The 22,214-nt window shown below is 36.9% G+C and overlaps 2 protein-coding genes across 3 annotated transcripts; one reads left to right on the forward strand and one right to left on the reverse strand.

Moving 5' to 3' along the window:
* The first annotated feature begins 1,162 nt into the window (after positions 1-1,162).
* LOC104748630 (uncharacterized) lies at positions 1,163-11,441 on the forward strand. Of its 2 annotated transcripts, XM_087489644.1 has the most exons (27): positions 1,163-1,444; positions 1,540-1,830; positions 2,122-2,181; positions 2,273-2,365; positions 2,615-2,834; positions 3,320-3,426; positions 3,554-3,616; positions 3,993-4,093; positions 4,244-4,338; positions 4,453-4,473; positions 4,717-4,812; positions 4,937-5,057; positions 5,138-5,275; positions 5,410-5,600; positions 6,019-6,290; positions 6,599-6,700; positions 6,967-7,143; positions 7,227-7,415; positions 8,155-8,396; positions 8,507-8,653; positions 8,842-9,070; positions 9,590-9,718; positions 9,808-9,936; positions 10,371-10,424; positions 10,522-10,704; positions 10,874-10,933; positions 11,035-11,441. In XM_087489644.1, exons 1-27 carry the CDS (start codon positions 1,439-1,441, stop codon positions 11,107-11,109), a joined length of 3,591 nt encoding a protein of 1,196 aa, XP_087345770.1. In that variant the 5' UTR covers positions 1,163-1,438; the 3' UTR covers positions 11,110-11,441. The 2 variants fall into 2 exon arrangements, with proteins under 2 accessions (XP_087345770.1, XP_087345771.1); XM_087489645.1 differs by lacking the exons at positions 1,163-1,444; positions 1,540-1,830; positions 2,122-2,181; ... (3 more) ...; positions 3,554-3,616; positions 3,993-4,093 and having other exon boundaries at positions 4,669-4,812.
* Positions 11,442-11,462: 21 nt separating this feature from the next.
* On the reverse strand, positions 11,463-13,082 carry LOC104747246 (prefoldin subunit 1). Its single transcript, XM_087489646.1, has 5 exons — positions 12,925-13,082; positions 12,779-12,832; positions 12,157-12,281; positions 11,913-11,997; positions 11,463-11,791 (listed from the first exon to the last, which is right to left on the reverse strand). Exons 1-5 carry the CDS (start codon positions 12,946-12,948, stop codon positions 11,681-11,683), a joined length of 399 nt encoding a protein of 132 aa, XP_087345772.1. The 5' UTR covers positions 12,949-13,082; the 3' UTR covers positions 11,463-11,680.
* Positions 13,083-22,214: the final 9,132 nt, after the last annotated feature.

Consider the following 22,214-nt stretch of genomic DNA (forward strand, 5'->3'; position numbering starts at 1 on the left):
AGTTTTTCGAATAAAAAATAATTCAAAACAAAATGGAAAAATGTCATTTAAACCATGAACTTTTCAAATTATGGTCAGTTAAACCATGAACTTTGTTGTAGGCCATTTAAAACATCAACTTTCATTGACTAGTTCTTTTAAACATTAAGTTTTGTTGACTAAGCCAAAAAAGACATGACGTTAAATCCGATAACTAAGCTAACAGACGGTACTTTGCCGTTAACACTCTCCGTTAGTGACAAAACGATATCGTTTTGATAAAAATTTTAGTTCGAGAAAAATGCCATTTAAACCATGAACTTTTAAAATGAGGCCATTTAAACCATAAACTTTCAAATTTAAGTCATTTAAACCATGAACTTTGTTTCAGGCTATTTAAAATATCAACTTTCAATGAATGAGACTTTTTAGAGATTAAGTTTCGTTGACTAAGCTAAACTCGACATGACATTAGTTATGCTAATAAAACAAGTGATATATGGTGCTTTTAGCATATTTTGTCTTTAGTGTAGTACTCAGTTTTGGTTGTTTTGTCGTGTTTTTTTTGTGTGTGTTTTTGTTTGTGTGTTGAGTTTTTTTCTAGCTATTAGGATGTCACACTGGAGTTTAAAAGATTGATCACTTTCTTTTAGTTTCATAGAATTAATTACTTTCTTTAAGATTCTAGGTTTTCGATGCGTTATTTTACTGCATCTTTGTTGTGCTTTTGCTTGTGACCCCTTATAATGTTTTTTGTGCTTGTGATCTTGATCCTTGAATTCACCTTTGTGATCGACTGAAGTAAGACATGTTAGCAAACTTAATAGTTTGACTTGATGTCTAAAAATTCTCAGTCAATGAAAGTTGATGTTTTAAATAGTCTACAACAAAGTTCATGGTTTAAATGACCTATATTTGAAATTTATGGTTTAAATGGTCTTAATTTATAAGATCATGGTTTAAATGACATTTTTCTCGAACTAAAATTTTCATCAAAATTACACCGTTTTGTCACTAACAGATAGTGTTAACGGCAGAATAACGTCAGTTAGTTGCTCGGTTATCGAATTTAACGTCATGTCTTTTTTGGCTTGGTCAACAAAACTTAATGTTTAAAAGAGCTAGTAAAATTAATGTTTTAAATGGCCTATAATAAAATTTATGATTTAAATGACCACAATTTGAAACTTGATGGTTTAAATGATATTTTTCCCAAAAAATTGATAGAGTGTTCCCATATTTTGGGTTTTGAATTTCTCCCCGTCGTACCGAACCGTGGCTAAATTGCCTAATTCGAAGACAAATAAAGGATCATGCGCATCTCACGTGCTTCGTGACAATTCAACAAAACTTTTTAAGAATTGATTTTATTTTCTTCAATTCTAAAGTTGCGTTGCCTTGTTGAATCGCCCGTCACTAAAATCTTCTCCGAGAGCCCTCCTCCGATCTGCCACTAGTTATGGCGGTAAACATCGCCGGATCTCCACCGTATTTCTTCTACGCTTCATAGGCCAAGATACGAATGCAAGTTTACCTTTATTCCATTTTCATGTTTTACAGGAATCGTCTGGTAAAACGCTAATGGATCTGATCTCGGCAGATCCAACCCCGGTTCCTGCACAATCTACTTCTTCATCCGCCTCTTCCACGGCGTCTCAGCCATCTCCTGCTTCCGCATCGGCGGCTTCACATCTGCACCATCCAATGTCGACGAAGACGACGCTGGGTGAGAAGAAATCGAAGAGAGCCACTTTGATGCAGATCCAGAACGACACTATATCTGTTGCCAAAGCTGCACTGAATCCTGTTAAGGCTAATATCATGCCGCAGAGGCAGAGACAGAAAAAGAAGGTTCGATCTATAAATTGAATTTTGGGTGCCAATTGTTGTGGACTATTGTTTGGCACATTTCTCTTGTGTGTTTGAGCTCCCTTAGTTGTTATGCAAAGTGAACCCTGGACTATTGGAGCTAACATAACTCTTGGAAGGCTTACTTGTAGATTTGAACTGTTAATAGGAGGAATACAATATACTTCTGTGTCGTTGTTCGATGTTAGCAGAATAGTAGAGGAACAAAATCTACTTATTTCTTGTTCTTCGGTGTAGTTAACATGATTTTTAATGTTCGAAATGACTTCACAGCCAGTTTCCTATTCGCAACTTGCAAGGAGCATTCACGAATTAGCTGCCACCTTGGATCAGGTTAAGTTTGTGTTCTTACTGTCTTTAAACCGCTGTTGGTCAAAGTAGTATCTGAATGTTTCTTCTTTTCTCTTCTTTCACGAGTGAGCAGAAAAGTTCTCAGAAACAACTAGTGAATCACGTGTTCCCTAAGCTTGCTGTGTACAACTCCGTTGATCCTTCTCTGGCCCCATCTCTTCTTATGGTATGTGGCACTCTTTGCTAGTTTGACAACCAGTTATTCTCAGATCAATACTGTATTTTTTCTCGTATTATTTGTTTTAACTCTAACATGGTGCATCTACATATTATTCTTTCGATTAGAGTTGTTTTTTCTTCCTTTACCCATTGATGTTACACGAATCTTAAAAAAAATGTGCATTTTGAATACTATCTGTCAAAAGAGAGGCACCAGGTTTTTAGCATTCTTTTTTTTCTCTTGTTGTTGATACAGCTTAATCAGCAATGTGAAGACAGGAATGTGCTACGCTATGTCTATTATTACTTAGCTAGAATTTTGTCTGATACGGGCATGACTCCAGGGGGTGGTATCCCCACTCCAAACTGGGATGCTCTAGCAGATATTGATGCTGGTGGAGGAGTCACAAGAGCTGATGTTGTTCCTCGGATAGTGAATCAACTTACAACCGAAGCTACAAATTCTGAATTCGAATGTGAGTTTCCATCGCATTTGGTCATCATGGTTTCAGATTCAGCCTTTAGTGTTTTCTTTTACATATATATATATATATATCTTCAGCTTTAGAGGATGAGTGCCATGTCAGTATCTCATTGTGAAATTTTGCTTTTACTGGAGTCTTGAGGATTGTCGAAATCTGATTTATCTTTATAATTGTATTGCTTTTTAATGTTTCTTAGGAAATATCCCAGTAACCTTGTAATTTCTCTAAAATGGACCCAAATACTGAGAGCAGTGATGCAAAAAGGTAGTTTTGTAAGATGTGGTTTTAGTTTTGGTGTGGAATAATTTGGGGGTTATGGAAGTGAGAACCAACATCTAAGACAGAAAATAACAATTAACAGTTCGGCATCATGTGGAGAGAACTTGATTTCCTACTTTGTTAGCGTTCTCTTGCAACTTTCCAACTGTCATTGGAATGGTGATGAATTTCTAACCTTATCATGTGTTATTCTTCAGTTCATGCTCGACGACTGCAAGCTTTAAAAGCTCTGACATATTCACCGTCAGGCAATTCTGAGCTTTTGTCAAAATTGTATGAGATTGTATTTGGCATCCTTGATAAGGTTTGTCTGATGCTCTCAACAAGATGCTTTGTTTATTTTCCATAAGCCCTGGCGTAGTTCATTTTCTGCGCTCAGTGTGATTTAACCTTAGTTTCAGCTTTAAAGCATATGTTTCATGTCCTTTCAGGTTGGTGATGTTCCGCATAAACGAAAGAAAGGGGTCTTTGGGACAAAAGGGGGTGATAAAGATGTATGTTTCTCAACTCTTAGGTTCCTCCAGTAAAAGACAAGGCTTCCATAGAAGTACTGTTCCCTGCATTTAATAGTTTTCTTTTCTGTTATTTGCCATGCTGTGGGGTATAGATTTCTCAAAATTCTTGTCGATGGCTACTATGCACTTGGCAGTATACCATAGTTACTCTTTAATGATTTGACTTTGCACATCTGGGAGACTCTGGCTATTAGCAACAGCTTTTTAAGCTCTGAGTTAAACGTTGAATTGATAAAACCATTCTTGAAAACATTACAATTCTGTTCTTGTATCAAATTATCCGTAAGCCAAATGATCAACTTGTTAACACTTAAACTTTGTTATTAACTTAAGCGTTCTGTCTCCTTTTTGTTAGTCGATTATGCGGAGTAACTTGCAATACGCCGCTATGAGTGCACTGAGAAGACTCCCGATTGATCCAGGAAATCCACTTTTTCTGCATCGTGCAGCCCAGGGGTAAGACTTTTTTTTGGGTTCTTTCTACTTTCTGAAGTGATGATATTGGAGTTAATTATAGATGGTTCTCAAAAGAGCAATTTTTTAGTCTATTCATAATTTTGCTGTATGTTGAACACTTTTTCTGCCATTCTCATTGTTATGTTGCAGTGTTTCCTTTGCTGATCCTGTTGCGGTGAGGCATTCGCTGGAGATTCTATCTGAGTTAGCCACAAGAGACCCCTATACAGTAGCAATGACATTAGGTGAATAATTTGTTCTGTTCCCCCTAAAATTGTTTGTCCATTCTATTTACGCGTAGACACAAAATTATTTGTCATTGAAAACTTGATCTGTGTCTCTTGATCTTTTTGTTGCAGAAAAGCTTGCGTCTCCAGTAGGTATACTTTCTAGGCCTTTTATCTCTTAAAGTTAATTTGTCTGTTGGTTACGTCATGTTTACTTGTTCTAATTATAAAGAAGTCTCTGCAACATGAGTCTTAGTTGCATTGTACAAATTGGTCCACTTATGAGACGTACCCTTGATACCAGTCACAAGCAAACTATCATTTATGTGACCATTACGATGATTTCAGATCAAATATGGGTTAGCTGATATACCTTTCTTCTGTACACCAAATTAGGAGCTTTGCAAGATATCCTACATATGAATGATGTTCTTGCTAGGGTTTCCCTGGCTAGGTTGTGCCACTCGATATCTAGAGCTCGGGCGTTAGATGGTAAGTATATCGAGCTCTTTCTCTTTCTACTGCCTGTTCTGGCTCTGTTATTTTTATCTGGTTATGTGGGAGAGGTTGTTTTGAGGAATTACAAGTTACTAGTTTCTTTTCCATCTTCTTACAGAGAGGCCTGATATCAGGTCTCAGTTCAACTCAATTCTCTATCAGCTACTCCTAGATCCGAGTGAAAGGGTCTGCTATGAGGCGATTTTGTGCATTTTGGGAAAACATGATAACACTGAGAGGCATGAGTTCGATGGCTTTGATTTCTCTTAGTTCATTCTTTGTAAGGTATTCAATAACCACAATATACTGCATCTTTTAGGATGGATGAGCGTGCTGCTGGGTGGTATCGCTTGACCAGGGAGATCCTTAAGTTACCAGAAGCACCATCCTTGTCATACAAGGATAAATCTCACAAAACTAAGCGTCCACAGCCTCTTATTAAGCTTGTAATGAGGAGGTAATCCTAGCTTGGTGGAAGACCATATCTAGAATTGCAGATCTTATGGATCCCTTTCTTCACTAGAACGTTGCTTTGGATTGTAATGATCCTTATAACGAAGTGTTCTTTGCTAATTGATCTTGTTCTTTCAGGTTAGAGAGCTCATTTCGCAGTTTCTCAAGACCAGTACTTCATGCAGCAGCAAGGGTTGTCCAAGAAATGGGAAAGAGCAGGGCAGCAGCATTTGCTATGGGATTACAGGACATTGATGAATCCGTTCATGTAAATGCATTTTCTGACGCTGTAGATGATGGTGAGACCAATGAAAATTCTCACCCAGAAGGTACATTATCATTACCCTCTTACCATGAGTACAATCTTTTTATTGTATTATTATACACCAACTACAAATGTGAATTAAGTCATTTCATCTATGCTTGGATGGTGCTTCAATATTATCTGACTATTTTATTGTAGCTCTAATTGTAACAAAACTACAAATGTGAGTGAACTCAATGCTCAGATGTCCGTACAAAATAATATGATGGTTTACATGTCTTTTCTTCTAACCTAAATAAAGGAACATGTTTTTCCTATCACTTTGATTTTCCTTTACCGAGCTATATTACCGATGTAGGGTTTCTTTCCAATTTTCGAGTTTTAATTTGTTCCAAAATCACCGTGAAATTACCTTCTTTCCCACTCTTTGTTTACATGTTTACCCTTATTTTTATCAATTAAATTTGTTCTGACTATTACAGGAATTCGGAGAACATCATCCATATCTGCAGGGCCTGGTCGCAATGATACAATTGCAAGTTTACTGGCTGCATTAATGGAGGTGGTTCGAACAACAGTTGCATGCGAGTGCGTGTATGTCCGCGCAATGGTTATCAAAGCATTGATATGGATGCAAAGTCCGGATGAATCGTTGGATGAGTTGAAATCAATCATTGCCTCAGAGCTTTCAGATCCTGCTTGGCCCGCAGCTCTTGTTAATGATGTTTTGCTTACTTTGCATGCTCGCTTTAAGGTAAGTACGATATTTTCTTCACTTGTTGATTTGTATTTGCAAAGTGCTTACAAGTTTTAGCAGCTCTGTTTTTTGTCCAAAATCCTATAACTAGGACGTTTGTAGTAGTTTTCTTGTGTATGGAATCTCTTTAATTTCTTAGATTTGTAACAAGAGGTATCTGGCAGAAAAAGTTTACACCTAGGAACTTGTGACAAATTTCATCGGCTGTGATGAAACGGATGATTAACTTGAACAAATATTTGAAGAGTGAAAATGTGCACTGTTTTCTTCTGTCTAGTTGACTCCGTTTTATTATTTTTTCACAGGCAACTCCAGATATGGCTGTTATTCTTCTCGAAATTGCCAGAATATTTGCTACCAAAGTTCCGGGGAAAATCGACGCTGATGTCTTACAGCTGCTTTGGAAGGTATACTCTGTTTCCTTATTTAATTCTAAAGCTATTGATACTTACTTACAGCTGTTGTATAATCCTCCTGTTTCATATTTGATTGCGTTTAATACATTTTGAAGTTTGTATGCTTGTCTAGTTAATATTTGGTAGCGATAGATGTGGAAAAAAATAAGTAATTGCAAGTATATTTGTAAGGCTCAAATTATTGTGGGATATGGTGATGAATTTTTGCTACCTCTAGTACTTTATTTGATACAATTTATTTATTGATCCACTTCTAGACATGTCTTGTTGGAGCCGGTCCTGACGGGAAGCACACAGCTCTGGAAGCCGTCACGATAGTACTCGATTTACCACCTCCACAGCCGGGGTCCATGGCAGGACTGACATCAATTGATAGGGTCTCTGCATCAGATCCCAAGTCAGCTCTCGCGCTGCAGAAATTGGTGCAAGCAGCAGTAAGCATTCCTCAGATTGTTTTACATGCATTTGGTAATCTTTTTCTCAGAATTCTACCTTACATGCATTAATACTATGGCAGGTATGGTTCCTTGGAGAAAATGCAAACTACGCCGCTTCTGAATACGCCTGGGAATCTGCAACTCCACCGGGCACTGCACTTATGATGTTGGATGCTGATAAAATGGTTGCCGCTGCCAGTTCTCGCAATCCTACCCTTGCTGGTGCATTAACTCGCCTCCAGAGATGTGCCTTTAGTGGAAGCTGGGAGGTATACCACTATATTTTGTTGGTCATATATATTTTTTTTTTGAATTTTATTGTTTTTAATTGGACAATTTGTCAAAGGAGTTGGCCACAAACCAAACCCACAAAAACCCTTAGATAGAACTCACTATAAAAGCTAGGTAAGGATTTGGGTGCCCTTTGATTTGTTCCTCTCCTATCCAATGTGGGATATTTTATCCACATTCTTATCAATATGTATATGACCTGATTGTATTAAGTCTTTGATCGTAAACCTTGTTTGGGAGCATTTTGCCTGGTAAACATGTGGTGCACCTTTCTCTATTTGTAGCTACACTCCAGAGCGAAGACCATAGCTCGAGACCCTTTTTTAAGTGCGGACAAATTGGATGGTCTGGTTATCTAGGTTTTACTAGCTGATTCTTTTTAAGGTTTCATTTTTTTCTTTACATGAAACAAAAGTTGAAACCTGGAGTAATTGTGCCTGACCAGAAACTATAAATGTAAACAAATGAAAGTTGACTTCAATGATCTTGTATGGTCTCTCTTTCTATTTAAAGCTTCATTACTGTCCAGACCTTTACTGTTATAGAAAATCGCTGTTTATAAGTTGTGATTCTTAATTCAATATATGATGTTCTTCCTAGCACTTTAGTTAGAGTCTTATTGAAGCATAGACATGATTATGCCGTCAGGACACGCTACAAAGATGAGTATTAATTCTACAGTTTCCCGCCTAATTTTAATGTTTCTTTCATACACAGGTCCGAATTGTTGCAATTCAAGCTCTTACTACGATAGCTATTAGATCTGGTGAACCTTTCAGGCTGCAGATATACGAGTTTTTGTACACTTTGGCAGAGGGTGGTGTGCAATCTCAACTTTCTGAAATGCACTTGAGTAATGGGGAAGACCAAGGAGCTAGTGGTACAGGACTTGGAGTTTTAATAACTCCGATGTTAAAAGTTCTGGATGAAATGTACATAGGACAAGACGAATTAATCAAGTAAGGAAGAAATCTTTCCTTCTTTTCCTTTTTTTTTTAATGTGATTCATGCATGTAACCTGTATATGATATTATCATTGACATATGACTTTTTCCTTGATTGTAATTAGGGAAATACGCAATCACGATAATGCAAACAAAGAATGGAAGGACGAGGAGCTGAAAAAACTCTACGAAAACCATGAGAGGCTGCTTGATTTTGTATCCATGTTTTGCTATATTCCGAGAGCCAAGTATTTACCCCTGGGCCCGATAAGGTAGCATTCTGAATTCATTATATCAACCAGCGACAGCCTGTGACAGTACTATAAAAATTCATTTCATGTTTGGTTATCTTGCGTCTACCTGTTTTGCGCACATTGCATGCTTACCGCAACCATACTTTCCTGTCTCTATTCTGGTTTCATATGATAACAGTCTTTGTTCTTACTTGTAAACTATGAAGTGCAAAGCTCATTGACATATACCGCACAAAGCACAATATCAGTGCATCTGCTGGGTCCACTGATCCAGCTGTTGTTGCTACCGGGATTTCGGACTTAATTTATGAGTCCACGCAGCCTGCCCCTGCTGCCTCAAACTCCAGTGGTCTGGATGATGATTTGGTGAATGCTTGGGCTGCCAACCTTGGCGATGATGGTCTTCTTGGAAACAATGCCCCAGCAATGAGTAGGGTCAGTTGCCATTTTTATCTGACTTTTTAAGATAACAGATTAGCATGTGTGCAGTTTAGAGCCTGTGTGTACTATTGAAATATTCTTCTAATCGTTAGATATAGGATATGATGGGGCACAATAAATTTTCTGATAAGGAATCAGAAAATAATAATAGTTGTGTGGATTACCCATTGGAGTAAAACCTCGTTTTCAAACAAGACTTAATAAACCATTTCACATTACAATAAAGTACCATGCCTTTGTTCGGAACTGGTCTGAATGGGGTCAATACTGAATGCTTTGGAACTGCACTTGTGATGACAAGTTTTAGTATTGAATTTTCCGATTAAAAGTAGATAGTGGTTCTACTTGCATTACATGCCATTAAGGCTTGAGTAGTAGTTAATCCATTAATCTGATTATCGGGTCATGTGAACTTATGATTTACCGGTATTCTTTCATACATATTTACATCATAGATGCTACATACTATTTTATTTCTCCAAATGAAACTAAGACCTATTTAATACTTGTCAGGTCAATGAATTCCTTGCTGGAGTCGGAACAGATGCACCAGATGTTGAGGAGGAGAATGTCTTCTCTAGACCTTCAGTTGGCTATGATGACATGTGGGCTAAGACTCTTTTAGAAACTTCAGAATTGGAGGTATACTGTTAGCTTTATCCATCTCAGAGCTTTCTTCAAAATGACTTTGTTATAGCGGTGCTAAAACATGACTTTTGTTGTATTTACAGGAAGAAGATGCTAGATCAGGTTCATCGTCTCCAGATTCTACTGGATCAGTGGAAAGTTCCATATCATCTCACTTTGGTGGAATGAACTACCCATCATTGTTCAGCTCAAAGCCTTCCTCACAAGCAACGGTAGGGTACACAAATTATTCCTTTAATTTCATTCTGTATTACCACCTAGTATGGGCCAAAGAGTCTCCTGTAGTTATACGATGATTTGGTTCTAGAATATTGTCACTCAGTTGATTATTTCTAAATGTCTTAAGTCTTAGTCACAATGAAAACCGAGAACCAAGAAAAAAGCTTGTTTCAGTGAGTTTATAGAATATGAAAACTAATTCTGCTTCAGTGACGAATTATAAATATCTGTGAAAATGTTCCTCAAGTCTGTTCTTCATAAACATTAGTAACCAGAGATATTGATATGCATGCAAGTTGTGTCTTAAAAGGAAAAGGCATGAGTATAGTTTAAGCATAAAGAACGCTGAACTATTTTTGATCATAAGAACTCATGGAGTATTTTGTGCCAACTAATTTTAACTATATGAATGTGGTAACTCAAATAGGCAAAATCGGGTGGAAGCAAATACCAGTCCACATATGAAGGCTATGGTTCCCCAGTAAGCTGATATTCTTTTCTGTGTTTGTATATGTTGTGAAATGGGCTGATTCTCTGTTAGCATGGCCATTTCTTATTCTTCCTTCACTCCCTTTCAGATTAGAGAAGAGCCTCCTCCGCCTTATTCATATTCTGAGCCACAAAGTCGTGAATCGTTTGAGAACCCTGTAGCAGGGTCTGGTTCTCGAAGTTATGAATCAGATGATGAAGAACCTAGGAAATCTACTGGTACAAGATTTGGAACAGCGCTCTATGACTTCACCGCAGGAGGAGATGATGAGGTAAGCGTGCTTTTGTCTTTCTCCTTTGGTATGTTGTGCAAACACCAGTTAAATGATTCAGAGATATGTGGTTCAATATTATCCATTCGTTATTACCTATGCGGTAATCTATATTCCTGGAAAGATGTGTTATGATGTAAGCATTAAAACACCTTTGGGTATGTTACAGCTAAACTTGACGGCAGAGGAGGAATTGGAGATAGAGTATGAAGTTGATGGCTGGTTTTACGTAAGTAATACTTGATTTAGAGAGACAGCACATGAGTCATGTGAGGAGGAGAGATTTTTAAAACCTAAACTTAACCGTGATCAACTTATAAACTATGACAGGTAAAGAAGAAGCGGCCTGGAAGAGATGGGAAGATGGCAGGACTTGTTCCTGTTCTTTACGTCAATCAGTCTTGAATTGGTTTTTCTTGGGAACGGCTTTAGACGTTAGTAGCCAACACTATGGACATCTTAAGTGGACTGCTTAGATGCCAAGACATTATGATTTATGATTTCCTTGAGAGTTAGTGTAAAATCATGTACATGAGGGAATGTATTTGTTGGGGTTTGATATGTATGTGTATGTCTTTGGACACTTGTTGTTCCCATGCTTTTGATTGGTCAACTAAGTTTTTACTGAAAAGAACATTACACCGAGTTTGACTATTGTAACACTGATTTCATTTACATTATTTTTAATCTACTGACGTCTTGTGTGAGGTAAAAAAATTGCAAATTTATTGGTTATATATATATGTTAGTCACTGTCATAAAAAAATACCAGATACTTTTTATAATAATTCTGATCAGACAAAAAAAATGTGAGAATCTTACAAAGACGTTCTTAATTTCTTATGGTTTCAATTCAATCCCAGAAGCCCTGTAAAGCAGACCACCAAAACTAAGCCCTGGTAAAGCAGAACCACCAAAACTCACGGGTCGTTCAAGGTGTTGAGTGTACTTTTTTGTCCAAGGTTTGGAGGATAAGTTACATAGACATGGACATTATTTGTCGAGCAATGCCTGGTTCTTGCTGCAACAGCTCCCTCAAGTTGTTCTCCACCTCTGCTGTTTGCTTCTCCAAGTACTCCTTTGATGTCTGACAATCATCCCGCAAACATGGTTATGTAAACCAGCATTTTAATGATATCCTAACAACCCATCAGCCCTTTCACTCATCAAAGATTATCTATCTTTCATTGAAAGAGGGAATGATGTACCTGTAGAGAAACAATGGCAGCCTCACTGTCCTTGAGTTTTTGCTCTTGTTCAGCTTGCAGCACTGCCTTGGGCTCTAGAACAAACCTGTTCATCATATATGAAGCAAACTATAATCAGCCCTTCAAAACTCACGCAAGGTCCTAGTTGGATGGACTATTAACCACTCACGTTCTTCCTGAAAACAAGAATAATATAACACAAGTTAGACATGATAAACCAAAAAGCTACTATCCTTTATGTAACCAGAGAAGGGAATCATTGCCTATTGACTTGTAGGTGTTTGTATCTTCAGGCAATGGCCGCAGCTCTTCCAAGGTTAAGAAAGCTCGCTTTTTATCTCCCTCTTTGTTGCGCATCTGATTCTGCACCTAAAAAAGCCAAGCATATACACATGTCAGTTTCAACACCAAACCAAATTACCCACCACATGAAAATGGCTTACGACAGCCAATCTCAGTACTTCCAGTAATAGTGATGTCTATGATTTTTGCCATCTCTATATATCTCCAGTGGCATCTTATTTTATGATAGATAGAGCTAAGATTCTTTGTAGAAATACAAAATCATATTAACACAAACCACAAGCAAAACAAAGTTCTACAATTTGGAAACTGGGGACTTCAAAGTAGGAACGTGACACTGAAACATATTCATAACGCAGTTACAGAATCTATCTAGCACTAAAAATCACAAGTCACAAGTAAGAACCACTTTTCATGTTTGATTCTAAAACTATGGTCACATCATTGCATAGTCTCTCAAACGAACAACCTCACAGTAGATGGAAAATCAAAATGTAGCCGACGATTTAAGAGATAACTAATTAAATTAGCAAGGCGATAGTACAAAGGAAGGGAGGATTCACCTGCTTCAGCTTCCCAGTGAGTTCAATCATGCTTGCTTGAATCTCCATAAAAGCCTGTCACTTAACAAATTAGAAATCCATTTTTCTGCAAAATCTTTTTGAAGATTCGGATCCGATTCAATAAATTGAGCGGAAGAGGAACTTACAGCTCTGTTCGCTTCGTCCGCCATGTCTGCAGATCTTGATCTTCCCAACTCCGACGTGCTTCTTTTTTTGACGATGTCCGACGTGCTTCTAAACTAGGGTCTTTTCGTTTTAGGGTGAAAAAGGGAAGTGACAACCTTTCGGGTTTTCACACCAACCGGGTCGGGTTCCAGATGGATCAGCCCGGTACTAAGTCCAATCGGCCCATTTGTAAATTTTCAACTCTAATTAAAAACATCCGGTGTAAACACAAACCAATTAACAAGGTGTCAAACGGGTCTGCCCGCCTACATCTGGGCTGTCCGCAGTGGGAAATTTTTATTTTTTTAACCGCAACTAACCGGTCCGCTAAGCCACGGATATAAAAGTTATGTCCAAATCCGCTAAGCTCAGCGGGTTAGCGGGCTGGTCCACTTGCCTAAATAATATACTAAAAATAAAGTAAAATTAATAAATAATATATTAAAATGACATAAAATTAATAAATACTATTTAAAAAAAAACAATTTTAAATAAAATCAATGTTTATATTAATTTTTAGAGATGTTTTAATTTTTTTCATTAAATTTATTTGTGTTACTACATATTTTTAAAAGATATATATTTAAAATTATATTAAAATTAGATTAGGACCCGCCCGATGTGCGGGTTTAAAATTTTAAAAATAAAATAAAATTTATCAAAGAATATAAAGTAAGTATTTCTAGTAAGTAAAAAATATCTATAAAAGTAAATAGATACACTGAAGTGTCCAATATAAATATCTGGTGTAAAAGGTGCGACTCTGTAGTTGAGAATATTAATCACTTTTTTTTTGAATGCCCTCACTCTTGGGAAGTTTAGGATTTATCTCTAACTCCGGTCTCATCAGGAGATTTTCCATATTAGTCAGTGTACTCAAATTTGGATTTTGTTTTCTGGAGGGATGTACAAGGTGATCCTGATCAACATCTTCAATTACCATGATTTTTATGGGCAATCTGGAAGGCCATAAAAAAAATTAAAGTTTAGAGATCGAGACAAATTATATAATTGCTCAGGTTTTGGGCGATAAGTTAGCTTGGAAAGAGGCGCTATCTTTTACGGCGGTCATGTCGGCTCCATCTCCGTCCTCGGATGTTTCTTCACCTTGTTGTCAAATTGATGGTTCTTGGAAAGCAACCAATGAGCATTCATGATTGGGCTGGAAGTGTTGCGTTGGTGAGGAGCGAACTTCATTGTTGGGGGCCAAGTGTCTAAGACAGAGCCCCTCTCCCCTACATTCAGAGTTAGAAGCGTTGTTGTGGGCCATGGAGCGCATACGTGTTGAGTTTACTCACTATGATGCATTCCCCTGAATATTGGCCATCCTTCTTTAACTTGCTTGATGAGTTTAATTCGTTGGAGTTTTTTCCACTATTCTCCATCTCTTGGATCCCGCATGCGACAAATTCGAAGGCGAATTATCTTGCCCGTGTTTCGCATTCTCTTATCTCTGAAGTTCTTTTGTAAACCCCTTCCCTCTGGCTTGGGCAACTTACCGAAGAAATTCCTTTTACTTTATTGTTTGTTTGAAAAAAAATAGATACACTTTTAGTTAAAGAAAATAGTTGTTGATGAGTTCAAAAGTATTTAAATTAAATTAAATTTAACAAAGAATATATATTTAATAATTTTCGTAAGTACAAAACAATGTATAAAAGTAAAGAGATAAACTTTTAGTTATAGAAAATAGTTGTTTTTTTTTTTGCTATAATACACTTATGTATACCATTTACAAATGTACTGTCTACATTACCACTAAAAGTTTATTTGTCCCGCAAATATATTTTATTATTAAAATATACTCTTTAGTCTTAACTACTACCAACACATTATCTTTATGAACACATTAAATAACCTATTATATGTCTTTTCACTTTAACATTTTTATAGTTACAAAAACGCATACGTTTAATCTTACATACTCCTATCATATATATTACAATAGCAGTCTTTTGAATAAATTATTTGATTGGTGAAAAAAATATGAGACGATCTTTTTTTTTTTTTTTACTTCAACAATCTTTTTTTTTATGTAAAGGTGAGTATTTACATTTTTTTTAGAAACAGTAACTAATTGTATAATTTTCACAATCATTTTTTTTATCTTATATAAAAAGTAATCTTTTTCTTGTAATATAGCAACTAAAAATTAAAATAAGTAAACAATATTATAATTTTAAATTTTTTGGTATATATCTATATATATATTATATTATAATTAGTTTTTAAATAAATTTAGGTTTTATTTTATCTATTTACTTTTATACAAAACCTTTTTAGGTTAGGTTTCGAATTTTTATATTTTTATTTTTTAAAATTTTAATAATGAATTGACATGTGTCAATATCTGAATGATATAATTGACACGTGTCACGATCTTGTTAATAAGTAATATTGTCATCAAGGTTTATATAATAAGATAGTTATGTATCTATATTATATATTTATTTTTATTTAATATTTGAAGACCGCGGGCCGACCCATCAACCTGCGGGTATAGTCCGCTAAAACCCGCAATCCGTTTGAGCTAGGTCCGCAAGGTCCATTTTTTAACGGGCCTAATATTTAGTGTTCATGCCCGCAGGTGAGATATTTTAAGGTGTTTCACATAAGTTCCGGCCGACACTAATAAAAGTGTATGTATAAACATATATTGATTGTGAAGTGACCTTAGTGCAGTGGCAGGAGGTAATTCTATTTGTAGTATGCACCATCACACCAGGGATCGAGTTCTGCTCCCTACAAACGTAGGGATTTTGCTAATAGGCAGGCCAGTTGTGGCCTAATGGTTGACAAAAAAAAAAAAAACAGATATTGATTTATTTTTTGCTTTACCGCTACAAAAATATATAAATATATAAATTATCAAAATAAGTTTTATTTCCAAATTTAGCATAACATCTCTAAAGTTCCAAAAATAATACCATATTTCAAAATTAAACTTTAAATTTAAAATATTAAACTCTATCCCTCGAAACTATATCTAAATGTAAAATTGAGAATCCAAACCTAAAAACAAAAATCTAAAAATTAATTTAAAATATTGCAATTTGTTAAATCATGCTATTTTGGAAGTTTATGTAATATGTGTTATAATTGTCCATTAAATATGTTTTAGTGCTATTTTAGAATTTTTTTTTGCTAACAGATATAAATAGAAATATTTTATCATTCACGAAATAGATAGGAGTTACCGATTAGACCACAAAAGTTCCTATTCATGTTGTGTAGTCCTAAAGTAGTAGTTCTTTAGTAAAAAAAAATAATGACTACGTTACAATTACACTACAATTAATCATGTTCATACTGTATTAATCATAAACTAGTCGTAACATAGTCGTAAATATTTGCGACTAAGTTTATGACTACACATATTAGTCATTAAATAGACACTATTTAACGAGTATTTATTAGCTACTAAAAATTTACAATTATAGTGATTAGTCCTAATTTGGTCGTTATACCCTATTTAGCAACTAATTCGCGACTACATAATGCAATCGTTGTTTGTCTGTTTTTTTTTGTAGTGACTTTTTTATAGACATCACTATTACTGGAAGTACTAAGAGACAAAAACGAAGGAAGAAGAAGAAGCTGTCGTAGGGAGAAAAAGGGAATAAAGCAAAAAGGTCATTGGGTCATGTAATCAACTAAGCCCACTTATGTATAATAGACAGATAATGTTTTGTGGTTTAGGTAAGCAAACAATTAACCTAAAACTAGTGGTATAAATATGTGTTGTAATGGTAAAAACAAGACAAGGAAAGTTGTGATATAGTAAGTTCTAAGCGGCTAAAACTTTTCCTTCAATACAAATCAATATGCTATCAGAGCTACTTCGATCTTGGAGTTAGTAAAGTTGAATTTTCTGCACAAAAGAATACAACAGACACAAGCCAAGTTAAAGAAGCTCAACAAGAAACAAGAAGCTAAAACTTAAGGTAATTTGGAATCTCTTACCTGTAGTAAGTAGAGATGTAGAATCTTCAAGTTGTTCCAGTATGTGATGGGAAAAATTATAGCTTGTGGATCATAAAGATGAAGGCCTTACTGAAATCTAAAAGATTGTGGAAGATTGTAATGGAAGGAGTGTCTGAGTCACTTAAATTGTCCACACGTGGACAAGATGAGAAAAAGAAATTAGGGGAATGGGAAGAACTTGAAATGAAAGACCAAACAGCCTTACAACTATTTTTTCGTGTTGTTACTAAGGAGATCTTTAGTACTTCTCTGTGGCTGAAACCTCAAAACATGCATGGGAGGTGTTGAAGCTCAGATTTTAAGGAGATACAAAAGGGTCCATGATAATGCTGCAGAGACTAAGGGATAACTTTTACAACCTGAAACAAGATGAGAGAGAGACAATTGTAGATTTCACTACGAAGGTAGTTGAGCTGGAAAATGAAATGAGATCTCATGGGGAAGAGTTACCAAAGAGCATGGTTGTCTCTATGATATTATGCTCCTTGCAAGAGAGGTTTGACTCATATGTGGGAGTCATAGAGCACACAAAGGACCTTGCAACCATAACCGTGGCTGAGGTAGTCAATGCCTTATAAGGTCAAGAAAAAAGATTAGATGATAAGAACACTGGAAATGCAGAGGGGGTGTTTGCAGCAAGATTTCAAAGGTCACAACACTCTCAAGACATGAAAAGAGTAACCAGATCTGAGTCATCTCAACAGAAATGGTGCAATGGACGCAAGAGGAACAATCATAGTGATGAGGAATGCTACTACAAGAACAACACTGCCAACTCTCAATAGAACACTCAATTCAGACTAAGAGGAGGTTGTTTTATATGTGGAAAATCAGGACACTATGCTAGAGATTGGAGGCTCAAGCATAACCAAACTCAGATGCAAGCTCAAGCTGAACCACAAATGCAAGCACAAACGAATATGCAAGACCAAGAACAAGATAACCAATAGAAGGGTTGTTTACATCAATTCATGACCAAAGCACAAGTAATGAAAATATCTGGTTGATTGACAGTGGAGCTACGTGCCACATGGGTAAAGAAGAAATTTGGTTCTCAGAGTTAAACAAAAGCACAAGGACACATGTGAGTTTATGCAGTAGTGATGTTATTAAAGCCAAAGGAAAGGGTACAGTCACAATGATGACTGAAACGGGAAAAAGGGCAATAAGAGATGTCCTCTTTGTGCCTAACTTGGCACACAACTATCTAAGTGTTCATCAGCTAATGAAAAGTGGCTATGGTGTTATGTTCAATGGATCAATCAAGATGAACAATCACTAATCAAGAAGGGAAGAAGTTATTCGACGCACCCATGACAACTGGATGCTATTCAATTGAGTTCCAGAAATTAAAATTAAAAACAACAACGAGAGTTTGACCAAAAAAAAAAACAACAAGGAGAGACATCACAGAGGTAGGTAGAAAATGGACCTGGAGCTCATGGTGAAGTCTATTCAAATGTTAAATCTGAGAACCTACAGAAAAGTGAAGAACGATTGTCACATTGTATGGTTAAAGGAGTAACATGTCCCACAATGGACCAGTATATTCAAGTAGGGGAATCAAGTAATATGCAGCAATGCCACAATTACCGAGAATAGTTTCAAAGGATGACATACCAACCTGTTGAACACCCGAAGAAAGAGAATGAAGGTGAAGTCGGTTGTAAAGAGTCGGCAACCACTAAACAAAGAGAGAAGGTTGAAGGAACCAAAGCGATAAGTCAGAAATCAGCTGAGAACCACAAAACAGTGCTAGAAGATGTAAAAGAACCAACATACAACAACTTAGCTGAGAACCAGAGAAAGAATAACTCACCGAGTATGGACGAGCTGCTAGATCGAGATGCTTCTCACGTCAATACAAAGGAAAAATATGTAAGACTACACTCTGGCCTGGGAGAGGTTCAATATGTTATGAAAGCAGAGTTGGGAAAATGTATACTGAAAAATGATCAAATTTATGAAGAGAAATCAAAGGTACAATCAAAACAAGGAGAAGTCAAAGAACATGAGGAGAGCTTATCTGTTGCGTTGTCACAAATCTCCTGCCTCACAAAGAAAAACATGCAGTTGGAATTCAAAAGACATTAGGTATCAAACTCGATCAGAGTAATGATCAGAAAGAGGTAAGGATATAATCTGATTGGGTCCAAACAATATCCAACACACCGGATGAGGGAGATGGAGAATCTGTAAGGGCTGCTGCAAAAAGATACCTACAAGAGAGAGAATTGAACAAGTTCAAAAGAAAGAAGAAGAAGAACAAGTTCAAGAGAGGAATCAGATTCAAAGGAAAAATGAGAAAGAATGCAAAAAGAAGAGTCTGACTATGAAAGACAAGAAAAAGCTGAAGAAGAAACAGAGAAACTCACATGTAAGGCACCTGTTTGAGATTGAAGATTTGTCTTGTAATGAGACCAACATGCAGATGAAGCGTCAGATCGCATAAACACATGACAAGAACAAGAGATCTGTCATGATGAGAAACAAATCAGAAACTGGGTTAAACTTAATCATAATTGCTAAGGTAAAGAATGAAACAATGAGGGAGAAATATAAATTACTTATGAGTTTTGTAGATCTCGAAAAGGGGATCCATTCAAAGGTGAAGGAGGAGATCGATGACCTGAATTACTCACAAGACTACCTGCAAAAGAAGGAAAAGATTCAAGATTCAACCAAGCTTGATAAGAATCACAAAAGGGGAAAAACAGATTGTTTGGTCATTTGGCATCTCCATCCAAATGATCCATCTAAATGTAAAATGGCCAAACGAACAAGGCCAAAAAATAGATCAACTAGATGATGCATATCAATGAAAATGTGTTTGTTTGGTTTAGTTCCATTTCATCTAATGACTTTGATAATGACTAAAATATGTATGTGTTAATATAATTCTTTTTAGACTTCATTTTAACCACATTAATTTCAGTTACTTATATAAAATATATTTACAAGTAAATAATTACTAAATTATTATTTTTGACATTTATAAATTTCAATTTCATGAAATATTTTTTTTTGCGGTTTTGCCAAAAATGTTATTTTTGCAAGTTTGGCGGGAAAATGTGATTTTGCGGTTTTGGCGGGAAAATGTGATTTTGCAATTTTAGCGAAAAATGTGATTTTGCGTTTTTGGCAGGAAAACTGCGTTTTTGCAGTTATAATGGGAAAATATAATTTTACGGTTTTGGTGAGAAAATGTGATATTGTGGTTGTGGTGGTAAAATTGTGATATTGTAATTTTGGTGGAAAAATGTGTTTTTGCATTTTTGGCGAGAATGTGATTTTATAGTTTTGGTCGTAAAGCTATGGTTAAGAGCTGGACTAACGACAACGTTCCCGGTCACTGATGAACCGTATATACAGAAGAGCTCAAGGATTTATATTACGCTTGAAGCATTATCGCCTCTTACGCCATTGGAGTATGTTGGAAGTAATATGCGGGAATGCAATCCCGAGGTGATGGAGGTACATAACGAGTGTTGGACTGTAACGCCCGCGAACCAAAACTGTGTGTTTTGGAGGAGGGTGTCGATCGACACCAAGGGTGGTGTCGGTCGACACCAAGGGTAGTGTCGGTCGACACCAAGATCTTCTGGTATGACTATCTATTTGGACCGGTTTAGTTTAGGGAAAACCATTGAACCGAGATATTTAAGTGTATTGTCGACGAAAAAGGGTGTTTTTTGTCGTCGTTCTCTTGTTTTGTGAGAAAAGAGAGAAACATATTGTTCTTGAGATTTTGAGGGAGACTGGAAGATTTGTTGGCTTTTCTTGGGAGATTTGATGCTAGGAAGGAGCTAGAAGCTTGCTAGGAGGGTTGGATTCGTTGCTGTTGGTCAGAATCTTCCTGTAAAGATGTGAGTGCATGACCATGGCTTATCAAAGCCTGAGATTTCCTTTGTCTTGCTTGTTTGGTGTTGTTTGTGGTGTTTTGTTGCTTGTTATGGTTGCTATAGGGTTCCTACGGATTCATGTGGCTTTGGGATTGAGTATTGGATGGATTGGAGGTGTTAGGAAGCGAGATTTGACTCTTAGCTTCGAGCGGAACGTGATTGCAGAGGCAGTATCGATCAACACCAAATGGGTGTCGGTCGACACCAGTGAGCGAGCATCAGTCGACACTATGGGGTAGTGTCGGTCGACACAAAGAGCCAGTGTCGGTCGACACTTGGCTGGTGTCGGTCGACACCTCCCTTCCAGAGAGACTATGTTTGTTTCCTGATTTGTTTGCTTTGTTTGCTGATTGATTTAGACCTTTGTATCTCAGTTGCTTGTGTGTATAGCCCAGTAGATGGGAGGATCGCCTCACTGAGTGTTTATAAAATACTCATGCATCTCAATTTGTGTTTGTGGTGTAGGTAAATGCAAAGTGTGATCATGGAATCAAGGTGATGAAGAGAAGGATGTTCTAGGGACTCGATTGGATTTTCTCTGGCTTGCTAGGTTGCTAGAGTTGAGTCATTAGAATGTGGTTTAGGTTGCTGGTTCTATGATTCATGTTGTTTGGAATATTGGTTTAATTGTTATGAATTAATACTGGTTATTTGAGTACTGGATATTTATTGGTTTATTGATATTGGTTATGTTATCCGCTGTTGTGTGTTTGTGGTTAGGTGGCTAGTGGGTATGGGACCACTAGTTTAGATTTTGAATATTATTATATTTATTAATAATTATTTATTATTATTAAAAAAACGGATCGGGTCGTTTCAGTTTGGTATCAGAGCCCTTACGGTTCTAGGTTTGGGTTCACTAGGCTTTGTGCTGTAGATGTTTGGGATTTGCATGCTTTGATTGATTATGTGAGTTAGTCAATTGTGCGTGGCATGGAGTCCTAGAACATCCTCTTCGAGCCTACTGTGTGATTCCACGGTGATTTATATTTCTGTGTTCTATATAATTACTTGCTTAGTCTTTTGTTCATGGTACTGCAGATGGGTAGAGGTGATGCTGTTGCTGGTCGTGGACGCGGACGTGGTCGTGGTAGGAGCAGAGGCCCAACAGTTAGTGATACTGTGGACCAGAGTGTGACAGTTGAGGGTGTTGGCGAGTCGCAGGATGTCAAGGAGGGGATTCCTTGAGTGTGGCTGGAGTGGGCGGTGTTGGTGCTCGAGTGGCCGGTGATGCTAGGACTTCGGGTGTGGGAGTTCCAGCGGGTGGAGTCTCTGGAATTAATTTTGCGGCTTTGGAGCGCTTACCAGCAGTGGTACCGGCTCAGGCTCAAGTAGTGCCACCATGGTGGCGGAGGAGCAACAGCCAGTGGGTGCAGATGTGGGAG

Source organism: Camelina sativa, chromosome 15 (assembly GCF_030686135.1).
Source record: "Camelina sativa cultivar CO46 ecotype springtype chromosome 15, ASM3068613v1".
NCBI lineage: Eukaryota > Viridiplantae > Streptophyta > Magnoliopsida > Brassicales > Brassicaceae > Camelina > Camelina sativa.